The 14374-nt window shown below is 46.8% G+C and overlaps 1 protein-coding gene across 5 annotated transcripts in view; it reads left to right on the top strand.

Moving 5' to 3' along the window:
* pigq (phosphatidylinositol glycan anchor biosynthesis, class Q) overlaps positions 1–14374 on the top strand; it is a 64258-nt gene that overhangs the window by 37308 nt on the left and 12576 nt on the right. For all 5 annotated transcript variants that reach the window (XM_070901201.1, XM_070901200.1, XM_070901198.1 and 2 more), the window contains exon 6: positions 2170–2323. In XM_070901201.1, coding sequence (XP_070757302.1) covers positions 2170–2323 — 154 coding nt within the window. The remainder of the gene's footprint in view (positions 1–2169; positions 2324–14374) is intronic.

Genomic DNA, 14374 nt, shown 5'->3' with positions numbered 1-14374 from the left:
TCACGGGCCAGCCCACACTGCGATGTGTGCATACTAGGTCCGTGCAGCAGAGCTGGTCTCCAGTCGTCTTGGTTAATCCTTGCGACTGGACCAAAACCTAGCTCTGTCCAGCCCATGTGGTGGCTGGTGTGCAATGGCCACCACAAGTTTTAAAAAAAAAATTCACGCACAGGCATCTTCCACCTTTCAAGATTTAGTTCAGGACCTGGAATGTTGGGTCCTTCATTGAAACACCTGTGAACTTCTTGACGTGGAAGCAAGTTATCCTCGATTCGATATGATGATGCTGGGAGGATGTTTCCCCTGTCTGATGTGTCTCGAACCAGGGGCCACAGTCTCGGAATAAGAGGTCGACCATTTAGGACTGAGATGGGGAAAAATGTCTTCACTCAAATGGTTGTGAATCTTTGGAATTCTCTACCCCAGAGGGCTGTGGTTACTCAGTCGTTGCAAAAGTGGAGTTGAGGTAGATCATCAGCCATGATCTTATTGCATGGTGGAACATGTTCAAGGGGTCGTATGACCCTGCTCCTATTTCTTATGTTTGATTTTGTCCTTGTGTCTAAAGCCAAGATGGTTTAGATTTTTACAGTCATTAGCTAACAAAATCCAAATTTCCTTGAACAAAAAGCAAAAGCTCTGTAAATCTGAAACAAAAAGCAAAAGTACTGGAAACCCTCAGCAGGTCAGGCAGCATCTGTGGAGAGAACACCTTTTGTCAAAACACTTTGTTCTCTCCACCAATGCTGCCTGACTGGATGAGGGTTTTCAGTATTTTCTGGTTTTCTAACACATTTCCCTGATATAATTTGAAAATCCTTCTTGCTTAGCGCTTTAAATTTCTAAACAAGTACAATTTCATTGGACCAAACATATTGGAACCAGTGTAGTTTTAGTTGCACAGAATAAATTTTGTTTAAGTAACTTCGTGTTTTTATATGTAATTTTGCTGAGTTTTTCCTCTCTGCACCATTTTGGTTACTGTATTGGCAATTTCAGTTATAGTTAAAAATAATAATCACACTGATTGCAACCTCTCATCTGTATGATGATAAAACTAGCGATTCATCAAAACAAAATTTCAAGAAACTGCTAGTCTTAAGATAGCAAATTTACTATGGCTCCAGAATTGTAAAAGCTAAGTTGATAGCAGGAATAACATTACCAGCTACAACATTACTCTATTTGTAAGATTACAACGTTTCATGAGGTTTTTATACTTGTTACATTTTGAGGTTGAAATGACTTTTGAACAGTCTTGGGGCAAAAGAGCTATGTTCCTTACCATAGAATCATAGAAATTTATGGCACAGAAAGAGGCCATTCAACCCAGCATGTCTGTGCCCAGCAAAAAAGAGTTATCTTGCCTAATCCCACTTTCTAGCTCTTGGTCCATAGCCTTGTAGATTACTGCACTTCAAGTGCACATCCAAGTACTTTTTAAATGTTGAGTGTTTCTGCCTCTACCTTCCTTTCAGGCAGTGAGTTCCAGATCCCCACTCTAGGTGAATACATTCTTTTCGCTTCCCCTCTAATCCTTCTACCAATTACTTTAAATCTATGCCCCCTGGATATTGACCTGTCTGCTGGGGGAAATAGGTCCTCCCTATCCACTCTGTCTAGGCCTCTCATAATTTTATACATATCAATCAAGTCTCCGCTCAGCGTCCTCTGTTCCAAAGAAAACAACCCAATCTTTTCCTCATAGCTAAAATTCTCCAGTACTTGCAGTATCTCATAAATCTCCTCTGTACCCACTCTGGTGCTTATGATGTCAGGAAGACTGGGGAGGCTATTTAGTTTGTCCTTGGTGAGCTCTAAGGGAAGCAAAAACTTTATTGAAAATTTGAACTGAGTTTAAAAATTCTCTTCAATTTTTGTTTCCCTGGAGCACTGTTGCTGCCAGGAAGTGCACTCTGATCACAGGATTTATTGTCTATGGCTAAGTTGAATTCAAAGCAACATTTTTTCTGGGAAGGATGTGATAAATGGCAATTTTAGTTGCAGAAAAGTGGGATATCGAGCCAGGTGGTTAGAGAGAAGATTTCGATACCCAGGAGAATTCTGATTCACAATTTCCATCCAGTGTTTGCTTGTTTGTTCAGAACTGTTGCCAAAGTTTCTTTGATCAATGCAACAACACCAGTTCAGTGTGTATTTATTCCATAGGCTACATCCATCTGATGTCTCCATTTATTGAGATGATCCTGTGGTACGTTGGACTATCAGCATGTCTTGGCTTGACTGTCGCCCTGTCCATTGTTTCGGACATCATTGCTCTCCTGACCTTTCACATCTACTGCTTTTATGTATATGGGGCCAGGTAAGGTGTCAACCTTTTACCAAGGACTTGGAAAGATTAATGGCTAGTAACATAATAATTGAAGGTGAAGGACAAGAGAATTTGAACTGAGAAAACAAATATATTTTGTTGTGATCTTTAGTTAGTCTTTTGAAGCCCAGGTAGATGACAGGCATTGTTTGAGTGCAGGAATCAATAGACTTCTGTATCTTACCGAGTAAAATGGCCAAGAGTACCTCAGAGGTGTCAGTCGTGGCTCAGTTGGTAGTATTCTCGCCTCTGAGTCAAAAGGTTTTGGGCACAAAATCTAGGATGACATTCCAGTGCAGTACTGAGGGAGTGCTGCACTGTTGGAGTTGCCGTCTTTCGCATGGGACATTAAACTTAGGCCCATCTGTCCTCTTAGGTGGATGTAAAAGATCCACTATTTCGAAGAAGAGCATGGGAGTTCTCCTCGGTGCCCTGGCCAATATTTATCCCTCAACCAACACCTTATAAACAGATTATCTGGTCATTATCACATTGCTGTCTGTGGGACCTTGCTGTGTGCAAATTGTCAGGTGTGTTTTCTACATTACAACAGTTATACTTCAAAAGTACTTCATTGGTGATAAAGCACTTTGGGGCATCCTGTGCTCATGAAAGGCGCTTTATATATCTTTTTAATTGTCAGATCAATTAAGATCAAATACAAACTACTCATAACAAGTATGTCAGTACAAATGACAGGCATGGCAATGAGTTGCTCACTTCCTGACCCCTTAAACCTTTCCACCATCTACAAGGTTCAAGTAAGGAGTGCGATGGAATACCAATCACTCACTTAGATTGGTGCAGGTTGAACAACACTCAAAGCTCAACACCATCCAGGACAGGGCAGATCACTTGATTGATTTTTCTATCACGCCACCTCCTGCATCATCAGTGCCCTGTGGCTGCAGTATGCCCCATTTACACGACAACACTGCAGCGACTGACCAACACTACTTTGATAGCACCTCCAACATCTGCGTCCTTTGCCATCAAGGAGGACAATAACAGCAATGTCATGGGAACACCACCTCCTAGCTCCCCTCCAAGTTATACACCATCCTGACTTGGATATAAATTGTCCCATTCCTTCATATTCACTGTGTCAATACACTGGAATTCCCTACACAACACCACTGTGGGAGCACCTTCATCACATGGAGAAAGCCCCCCTCTGCTGCTGAACCACCACTTCAGGATCGCTAGGGATGGGCAATAAACATGGTCTTGCCAGCATCACCCGTGCCCCAAGAACACATTTTTAAAAAGACTCTTAAAATCATTCTAATAACAATCATGGGCTTCACATCTGTGACTGAGTGAGTAGCTGACCTTCTCACAGACCTCTCTTATGGTCATTATCAAACTGCAAAGCGATGCAGTAGAGCTACAAGGGGAAATACCTGGATTTTTTTGACCATTTACTGTAGCAAAGTGCCAGTCCTTTCCTCAGCACCCTTCTGTTGTATGTTCAGATGAGATTAGGGGCCATAAAACCTCATAACATAATATATATATAGTGCTTCAATGTGTGGAGCTATCATGTTGACTTTTTTAATTTTCAAATCTGTAGTTTCTGGATGATTTGGCTCTTCGCATTATGTTCACAACTATGGGTTTAGCATTATTTGGACACTTTCTATATTTTGTGTAAAAAAAAAAAGTGTTAACCTTTCCATTCTTCCAAACAAGTCTAAAGCAATAAAATACTCATTTTGTAAATGCTATACCAAAATTCCAAATGTTTCTAATTAGAATTTACAAGCATTTTGAAGTAGGAAACACTGCAGCATTGAAGATTGTATTTATGATGTTTATAATTTATATTTAATTTCATTAAGGCACAGACAGTAGAACTGGAAATACCTATCGTTTTCTTTCTAGGAGCCAGATTACTTTACTGTTTTCTGGGTTAAATTTTAAAATCAACATTCCATAAAACTAGTTATCTTGCTCACCAGGTGGTGCTAAAGCTCATAATTTCTCTCTTTCTAGTATGTCTGGAGTGCCGTTTTCCTCAAAAGTAATACTTCCAATTTATGGGTTTTTAGAAACTATGTAACTTTTTAAGTGGTTTGTGATGTTTCCATATTATGCTTTTACTACTTGATAATTCAGTTGTGTAAGTGATAGTTAATCACATCTGAAAGAGAGTGAATTTGTTTTGCATCTATGAAAGTATGAAGGTTTTTCCTGTCAGAAAAGTTCTCTGAAAACTGATGCTGAATATTTTGAAGTAAAATAATGAAAAAGTGTTTAAACTACAAAATAGATTGTTCTTATTTTGTGGACAAATTGCTATTTTTTTTCCTTTTTGTGTGTGGGTGATGTTACAAAACTAACTTAGGTTCTGGATACATTTACTTTAAATCTTGAAGATTGTAGCAGTGTTTTCTACAGCCTAACTATACATTTTGTAACATTTGTTCAAAGAATAATGTAAACTAAGAAATATGTTGTGATTGTATATTAGCCTGGAAATCTGCATTGGGAGGTAAGAATTAGTTTGGGCCTGAAAATAAAATTTACTTTTGTGTAATTTAGTCTTCAGTTAATGTAGTCCTTTATTGCCTTTGATCTGTACTTTACCTGACAGGGAATGCTTGATGCTGCCATTATGTGCCAAGTACAAAAATGTTTCACTGTAAAGCCATAAGCATTTGGTTTGATGTGCATATGCACAGGGAATACTAAAATGAAAGATGACCATAATCTGCCATTGCATCTGCATTAGTCTGGCAATGCAATTTGTTCAAAATAGTGGTTTCATGACAACTGCAATGAGAGAAGATTGTCTGCATATAGCTCCATTTATAAATGATGTACAGTTGAAGACCACTGTAAATTATTTGGCACTTAATATGGTTCATGTGTTTTTTACTGCATTTTCTTATAAATAGTTGAAAGATATTAATTTTATTTATGAAGAAGTTAAGTAGACTACATTGCAGTGACATCAGGAAAGGATCTCGGTGGAGTGTATCTACTATTCATCATCAAGATAAATGGTAATTGGTAGGTTTCCAGATCAGCCGGAAGTTGTTATTAAAACAACTTTCCACTGGATTTAAAATCTTATAAGAATGCAAGTTGGGAAGCCCAAATAGTTCACCTTATTTAGGTTTACACTCGAGACTAAAAACAGGACACAGTGCTCCCAAGTATGGGTCTCCAGTGCTTTTATAAAGTGTCAGTGTAATTCCTCAGATGTCTTCTGTGGATCTACTTCTAAACCATACAATTGTCTTGGCAACTTCTGTTGTACAGCATGACAACTTTCACGGAGAGTTGCATTCATCCAGTATTTGAGTTGGCTGTCCAGAAATGTAAAAACTGATGAAGCCAGATAGCTGAAGTCTGGTTTTAAAAATGTCAATTTTTCCTACTCTGCATCTTGTGATGAGAAGCAGTTCTATAAGTTTTTTTTAAAATAAAAATCTTCATCACAACCATCCCTGTCCAGCTTTGGACTTGACAAAAGCCAATAACAGTACTTACACAATATTTAGTGAACTAGTGTACCCGAATCTCTTTCAGACTCCACTTTACGTAACTATATACCTTCTATAAAATATCTGCTTAGTTGCTTAAAAACCTAGCTTTTTGTCGGCGGTTATTTTTTCTTACTACTCATCAAAATGGCAGATTCTTGCTGAGGTATAGTTGCACAAGTGTCAGCATTCCCTCAAGTACCTAGACCAAGTGGCCATTCTGTAGTTGAGTCTAGATCATTAATATTGACAAGCTACTCAACCATAGTGGGCATCGCAGCTGTGCTTGACCCTGTGCTTCTTCCCTTCCCCCAAACATCCACATACACACTTTTCAGAAGAAGTGGCTACATAGCAATTAGGAGTAGGAACCTGGCTGAGGCTGAATTGTAGCACTACAATTGGGAACGCAGCAGAAATCCACTAATTCAGCACAAACCATGAATGGCCTTTACCCACAAAGTCATCGGGGAGAAGAAGCTACCCTGTGCGACTGATTATGGTGTGCTCTTTTTTTAAATGACTGCTTTCTGGCAATCTGGAAACAGTATTGTCCTATCAAGGCTAGTTTGCAGACCTCACTCATTTGCTGAAGTTACCAGAATGCTGTCAAATTCATTTCAGGAGAATGGCTGTCTTCCAAGTTCTGTGGAGGAACCTTTCAAATAACTTTTCAAAGAAATGCATTGAGTCAATAAAAAGTAACCGCAATTAACTAATTGAACAGCAAGTGCCTTTATATTCAAACTACTTACTGGTAGAGTTTATATTCCTAGACAAATAAAACTGAGATTGCTAATGGAAGACTCAATTATATCAAGAGGAGAGATTTTTTTCTTTAACGATTTATAAGATTAAATTATCAATGTTAAATAAATAGTGCACAGAAAGCTTGAAATTCTTCTTTGCAAGCTTCCAAGATAGTTCTTTTAAATTTCAGGTCTGCCGATTTAATTGATACAATCTAAAGTGGCTGGAAATGGCCTCAGCTAGAAAAATTGGCCAAGGTTCCTGTACCAATTGCTATCCACCAACTGCCGTTGGATTGTCCATATGTGAATGGGATCAGGCCCTGCTACAATGTAATTATTTTTCCTTACCCCCATGCCCAATCCCCTGCTGTTTGTCTAGTCTCGTATGTGAATAATGGTGCTCGTGAAACCATATGCCCAAAAGAGTCACTGCCCTCTGAAGCAGAGAAGGTGGAAAAATGAACAACTGAAAAGCCTTCCTCGGGCTTGGCAACAATTTTAGAAGTGGTGCACAGTTTTTTAAAAAAAAAAATGTTTGGCACCAACAAAATAGCTGGTGATGAAATATTTTTCATTGAACATTATTTGCTGCAATATAGTGATTGAATTACTTTCCAGTTCTATACCCCTTAACACAGATCCACAACAGATAGTCCTGCTGGTGCTGATCATGCACAAGCCATTATAAACTTACATTGAACAACAGGGGGTGCTGTCATCTTTATTTTTCCCACTTCTCCAACATACTGGAAAGCAAGCTAAAACAAGTATGCAACAGCCTCTGATATCTAATCGAGCAGCATTTTTAAAATCTATATTCGGTGCCCTTCCTGTTAGAACTGCCTTGCAAATTTTATATATAGTTAATGGTAAAACAAAAGAGAATTTATTAAAAAGGATTGTGAAGCAAGTCTGGATTCACAGCACTGGTTGTGGTTCCTATAAGGATCCTATTACTACAACTTGTGTGATCAACTCTTGAAAAATTTGTGTCCTTAATGAATGACTCATTGATATTGCTATAAAAACATTGGCAAAAAAATAAAGGTTTATAGTCATTCTTGGCTTGATTTAGCAACACAGTATTTTTTTTGGATGTGTCTATTTACCCCCACCCCCCGGCAGTTCTTTCTCCCCCCCAGCTCTCTCTCCTTCCCCCCCCCCAGCTCTCTCTCCTTCCCCCCCCCCCCAGCTCTCTCTCCTTCCCCCCCCCCCCAGCTCTCTCTCCTTCCCCCCCCCCCCAGCTCTCTCTCCTTCCCCCCCCCAGCTCTCTCTCCTTCCCCCCCCCCAGCTCTCTCTCCTTCGCCCCCCCCAGCTCTCTCTCCTTCGCCCCCCCCAGCTCTCTCTCCTTCGCCCCCCCCCAGCTCTCTCTCCTTCGCCCCCCCAGCTCTCTCTCCTTCGCCCCCCCCAGCTCTCTCTCCTTCGCCCCCCCCCAGCTCTCTCTCCTTCGCCCCCCCCCCAGCTCTCTCTCCTTCGCCCCCCCCCAGCTCTCTCTCCTTCGTCCCCCCCCAGCTCTCTCTCCTTCGCCCCCCCCAGCTCTCTCTCCTTCGCCCCCCCCAGCTCTCTCTCCTTCGCCCCCCCCCAGCTCTCTCTCCTTCGCCCCCCCCAGCCCTCCCTTCGCCCCCCCCAGCTCTCTCTCCTTCGCCCCCCCCAGCTCTCTCTCCTTCGCCCCCCCCAGCTCTCTCTCCTTCGCCCCCCCCCAGCTCTCTCTCCTTCGCCCCCCCCAGCTCTCTCTCCTTCGCCCCCCCCAGCTCTCTCTCCTTCGCCCCCCCCAGCTCTCTCTCCTTCGCCCCCCCCAGCTCTCTCTCCTTCGCCCCCCCCAGCTCTCTCTCCTTCGCCCCCCCCCAGCTCTCTCTCCTTCGCCCCCCCCAGCTCTCTCTCCTTCGCCCCCCCCAGCTCTCTCTCCTTCGCCCCCCCCAGCTCTCTCTCCTTCGCCCCCCCCAGCTCTCTCTCCTTCGCCCCCCCAGCTCTCTCTCCTTCGCCCCCCCCAGCTCTCTCTCCTTCGCCCCCCCCAGCTCTCTCTCCTTCGCCCCCCCCAGCTCTCTCTCCTTCGCCCCCCCCAGCTCTCTCTCCTTCGCCCCCCCCAGCTCTCTCTCCTTCGCCCCCCCCAGCTCTCTCTCCTTCGCCCCCCCCAGCTCTCTCTCCTTCGCCCCCCCCAGCTCTCTCTCCTTCGCCCCCCCCAGCTCTCTCTCCTTCGCCCCCCCCAGCTCTCTCTCCTTCGCCCCCCCCAGCTCTCTCTCCTTCGCCCCCCCCAGCTCTCTCTCCTTCGCCCCCCCCAGCTCTCTCTCCTTCGCCCCCCCCAGCTCTCTCTCCTTCGCCCCCCCCAGCTCTCTCTCCTTCGCCCCCCCCAGCTCTCTCTCCTTCGCCCCCCCCAGCTCTCTCTCCTTCGCCCCCCCCAGCTCTCTCTCCTTCGCCCCCCCAGCTCTCTCTCCTTCGCCCCCCCCAGCTCTCTCTCCTTCGCCCCCCCCAGCTCTCTCTCCTTCGCCCCCCCCAGCTCTCTCTCCTTCGCCCCCCCCCAGCTCTCTCTCCTTCGCCCCCCCCCAGCTCTCTCTCCTTCGCCCCCCCCCAGCTCTCTCGCCCCCCCCAGCTCTCTCTCCTTCGCCCCCCCCAGCTCTCTCTCCTTCGCCCCCCCCAGCTCTCTCTCCTTCGCCCCCCCCAGCTCTCTCTCCTTCGCCCCCCCCCAGCTCTCTCTCCTTCGCCCCCCCCCAGCTCTCTCTCCTTCGCCCCCCCCCCAGCTCTCTCTCCTTCGCCCCCCCCCAGCTCTCTCTCCTTCGCCCCCCCCCCAGCTCTCTCTCCTTCGCCCCCCCCCAGCTCTCTCTCCTTCGCCCCCCCCCAGCTCTCTCTCCTTCGCCCCCCCCCCCAGCTCTCTCTCCTTCGCGCCCCCCCCAGCTCTCTCTCCTTCGCGCCCCCCCCAGCTCTCTCTCCTTCGCGCCCCCCCCAGCTCTCTCTCCTTCGCGCCCCCCCCAGCTCTCTCTCCTTCGCCCCCCCCAGCTCTCTCTCCTTCGCCCCCCCCCCAGCTCTCTCTCCTTCGCGCCCCCCCCAGCTCTCTCTCCTTCGCACCCCCCCAGCTCTCTCTCCTTCGCCCCCCCCCCCCAGCTCTCTCTCCTTCGCACCCCCCCCAGCTCGCTCTCCTTCCCCCCCCAGCTCTCTCTCCTTCGCACCCCCCCAGCTCTCTCTCCTTCGCACCCCCCCGAGCTCGCTCTCCTTCCCCCCCCAGCTCGCTCTCCTTCCCCCCCCCAGCTCGCTCTCCTTCCCCCCCCAGCTCGCTCTCCTTCCCCCCCCAGCTCGCTCTCCTTCCCCCCCCAGCTCGCTCTCCTTCCCCCCCCAGCTCGCTCTCCTTCCCCCCCCAGCTCGCTCTCCTTCCCCCCCCAGCTCGCTCTCCTTCCCCCCCCAGCTCGCTCTCCTTCCCCCCCCAGCTCGCTCTCCTTCCCCCCCCAGCTCGCTCTCCTTCCCCCCCCAGCTCGCTCTCCTTCCCCCCCCAGCTCGCTCTCCTTCCCCCCCCAGCTCGCTCTCCTTCCCCCCCCAGCTCGCTCTCCTTCCCCCCCCAGCTCGCTCTCCTTCCCCCCCCAGCTCGCTCTCCTTCCCCCCCCAGCTCGCTCTCCTTCCCCCCCAGCTCTCGCTCTCCTCCCCCCACCCCCGCAGCTCTCTCTCTCCTCCCCCCCCCCCCCAGCTCTTCCTCTGCCCCCCACCACCCAGCTCTCCCTCCCCCCTCCTCTCTTTCCCCCCCTCTCTCCCCCCAAGTTCTCTCTCCCCCTCCCCCCATCCCCTCCGAAGCTCTCTCTTGCCCCCTACCAAGCTCTCTCTCTCTTCTCCCCCTGCCCCCCCCCCCACAAGCTCAGAGTGGGGGAGGGGGTGCTCTGAGGCAAGGCTTCCTCGCTGAGCCTGGTGGAGTACTCCTGCTTCTCCTGGCCCACAAGGAACCCTAAAATAAATTATTCATACTTTCTAGCTGTGCCTGCTTTGCCCAATGTACCAGCTCCTGGCAGGTTTGGCCAGACGGTGAAACCGCCACTGCTCATCCGCTCAGTCCTTGCAGATTGGGTCCTACCTTCGTCTGTCCGATCTGCATATTTAAGGAAGGAAGGACCCCCCCCCCCCCCCCCACCTTCCTGCAGGTGTCTTGCTTGCCTGCTCGAAAGACCGGGTTAACATTGGGACACAGCAGGAAGGCTGCACCATAAGTGGAGGTAAGTGGCTGGCTGATTTTAATTGCCCTATTGCCAGATTCCTCCAGGCGGGGTCAGTTAAAATCAGTGTAGTTATGTCTATTATGAATAGTGACAGTACTAATGTTAGCTATATTTTCAATAAGTCTTTGTATTGCATTGTTTTGCTATCGTGTTGTATAATACTGCTCACATTATTGCCAACCCAGTTTGTTCATATTTGTAAGGATGTTGCAAATGCAGCACTTGTAGTTTGTACAATGTGGCTTTTTGTAATTGGAGCCACAAATTAGTGATAACACCAGCCATCATGCTCTGAACAATATTACTATCTTTGTTTTCAGTATTAACATTTCTTTTGAAAGCAATCGTTGTCTTTCTTCAGCTTGACCTGGGAGGCATGCTCTGGAGAGTAGACGGCCATTGTTATTTGCACAGGGTGTCAACTAGTGTGTACCAATAGTTAGGGTTTTTATTTCTGAAACAAAGGTACTTTTCAGTCACTGTTTCCAGGAAGAAAACATATTCATCACAAACCCTTCTCCCATAGTATAAAGTGCCACTGTTTGTCAACTGTTGCAGTGTTATAAACTTTGTGTGTGTTGAATATTAAAATGCTGTTTATCACTTTGTATTCTGTTTTTCCATGCTGCCATTGCTTATGGAATTGCAGTGGGTGTGAATATTGAGGATGTCCAAATGTCACACTGTTCAATTTGATTTTGTCCGACTATGTATATTTGGCTTAGATTTTCCACTTTGTAACACAGACAGTAACCCATTAAAATGATTAGGTTACTGTCAGCAATACATTCAGAAAATCTATGCCTTCTAGCTCTTAAACAATTTGCTTTGTGGGTTTTCTCCTAAATAATAAAAACTCTTTCTTTTTATTATGGTTTAATTTTTGTAATGTTATCTATCTTTGCGAACGATTATATTATCTGGTTTTGTACTGTAGATAATGCAATCGAAGCAGATAGAAAAACAGAATATATCATCTGTTAATCCTGAATAATCATCAATCCATTAAGGACTGAAAGACTTTTTAGTTCCTTAAACAAAATTAACTAATCAAGTCATCCTACCAAATTTAAGGAAGCAAGTATATACATGGATGATTTCTTTAGTTTACGGTTTTTCTTTTTTTTTGAAAAAAATGACAAATTTCAGAAGATTAATGAACTGGGAACTTGATCCAGCTCATGACTGACTGCAGTCTGCCTCCAATGTGGGTGTATTAGGAGTATGAATAGTGATCAAAACAAATATTTTCTTCTGTGTGTACTTTTGAGCAAAACTAGGAAGAACATATTTAGTTCCTTCAAGTTACTCTTTCTGCTATTGTTCTTAATAGAATTTGTTTCTGTGCATTTTCAAATAAAACCTGCCCTTTTTTGGTTTAAAATTAGTGACAGGTACAACATTCTGATCATGTACCCTGAGGAACTGACAATTTTCAGCTTGACAAACCTCAGCACCGTCCTATCACATGCTGAACGTACTCAAGAATTACAAAAAATCTATTTAATAAATCTGCTAGACTTAACCCTTTAAGAGCTACAGTAACATTTCTGATCAAAATAAAACATATTAGGGCTGATTTTAACTTTGCATGGACATAAGACAAATGGTGGGTGGACTGATTGCACTGCCCACCCAATGTCCTTGCTGAAAGGCCAATCCATTTTAATGGTTAGGCCTCATTTACATGTGATTGGCAGACTGCAAGTGCTGAACTATTGATCACAGGCAGCTCACGGACCAAGGGGGTGGAAAATCCTGAAGTTGGCAGTAAAGAGGTAGGGAAGGCATTCGTGGAGGTGGGGTGGGGGTACAAAAGGACCATCAGGCCAGAGATTTTTGAGAAGCCAGGAGGAACATCCGTGCTCCCCTGGCGCCCCAAAAATGAGTCAAATGGATTCTTTTCTGGGCCTGTGAACGGCCTGCAGCGACCCCTTTTAAAGATCACTGATTGGGCCGCTCTCCAACGGGAACCGTGTATGTGGTGCCACTTTTCCCATTGGTATCTGAAAATTGCATTGGGGTCGTGTGTGTCTCGATTTACATACCTTAATGAGGCATCCATGTGAAACAGCTCTGGTCACCTCTCTCTCTCTCTCTCTCTCTCTCTCTCTCTCTCTCTCTCTCTCGGCTTCCAACGAAAGATGGGAACAGGCGAGTAAGTACAATGCTGCAATGGGGGCTATACTACATCAGCCATCATTCCTGGCTGCTTTTTCTATGCAGCATCAAGCTGGAAGAAGGCTTATTGATGAGCGCTTTGAGCGTAACTGAAGAGGTTGCAGATGTATGGGGAGGTGGCCTTACCCCCCCACGAATTTACAGCCAACAGCACTCATACCTGCAGCTCTCTGAGGCACTGTGCATTAGACAGCTGTGCTTCCGAAAAGAGGTGGTCACAGAGATATGCCAGCTCATAAAGGCAGACCTACAGCCCACCAGGGCAACAGGACTGCACTGCCCGTCGAGGTGAAGTTGACTGCAGGACTTGCCTTCTATGCCTCGGGCTCCTTTCAGGCATCAACAGTGGACATATGCTCCATCTCACCTATTTGAGCGTCAGCCACAAGGCCAGTGCTGGATGCTGGTGGACAAAGGTTACGGCCTCGCCACCTAGCTCATGACCCCCCTCAGGAACCTCAGACAGAAGCCAAGCATCGTTATAATGACAGCCATATAGCCACATGCAACATCGTCCAAGACAATTGGAGTGCTCAAGCAGCGCTTCCGATGCCTGGACTACTCTAGAGACAGCCTGCAGGTCGGAGTTCATTGTGGTGTGCTGCATGCTACACAAATTAGCCATCATGCGGGAACAGGATTTGCCACTGGGGACTGCAGGATCACCTCCGGAGAGGGGAGGAGGAGGACGACGAGGAGCCTGGTGAGGAACTCATGCCACCGCCCCCACCACGGGGGGAGGCCTCGTGGAGCTTTCGCCACTGCGACCCGACCTCCATCATTTTCACACATAATGCTGCGGGAATCCTACCCAATACCTCTAGGAGCTGGGTGCTCTCCCTGGTCAGTCCCACCATGTCCAAGTGTGCGTCTTGCCTGTTTGTCAGCAGACCAGCTTTGCTTACTCACCCTCTGGAGAGATGGAAAACGGCCATTTGTACTTGCGGCCTCGGATGGCTCAAAGCCCGAGGATGTTTCTTCCTCGGACAAGATGCGGTCCAAAGAAAAAGGAGGTGTCGAGTGTATCAGCCCCCCCCACCCCAAGCCCTTTCCGTGAAGTTCCTTGCCCTCGTACCCCTCCTCCTGATGGTCTGAGGTAGAGGCTTTCATTGGAGGATGTGGTGCATGCGACTTCTCATCTGGAAATAGAAAACAACAGACGAACGGTTAGCAGCAGGGGAGGGGGCAGGGTGACATGAGTACGGTCACATAGCACAGACTCATTTGAAGGACCGCCGCTACTCCATTATATGTAGTCCAGAGACACTGCATCACATTGCCCGAATCCTAGTCCACAGGCACTACATCACATTGCCCCAACCTTAGTCCCGAGACACTACATCACATTGCCCCAACCCAGCCCGGGGATTTTGCTGGACTTACCCTCACTTTTGAACGGGGGCTCAGCACCCCCACGGGCAGTTGCCC

The sequence above is a fragment of the Pristiophorus japonicus genome, chromosome 15, assembly GCF_044704955.1.
Source record: "Pristiophorus japonicus isolate sPriJap1 chromosome 15, sPriJap1.hap1, whole genome shotgun sequence".
NCBI lineage: Eukaryota > Metazoa > Chordata > Chondrichthyes > Pristiophoridae > Pristiophorus > Pristiophorus japonicus.
Note: the sequence above shows the minus strand (reverse complement) of the source record. Positions and strands in the feature narration are given on the sequence as shown.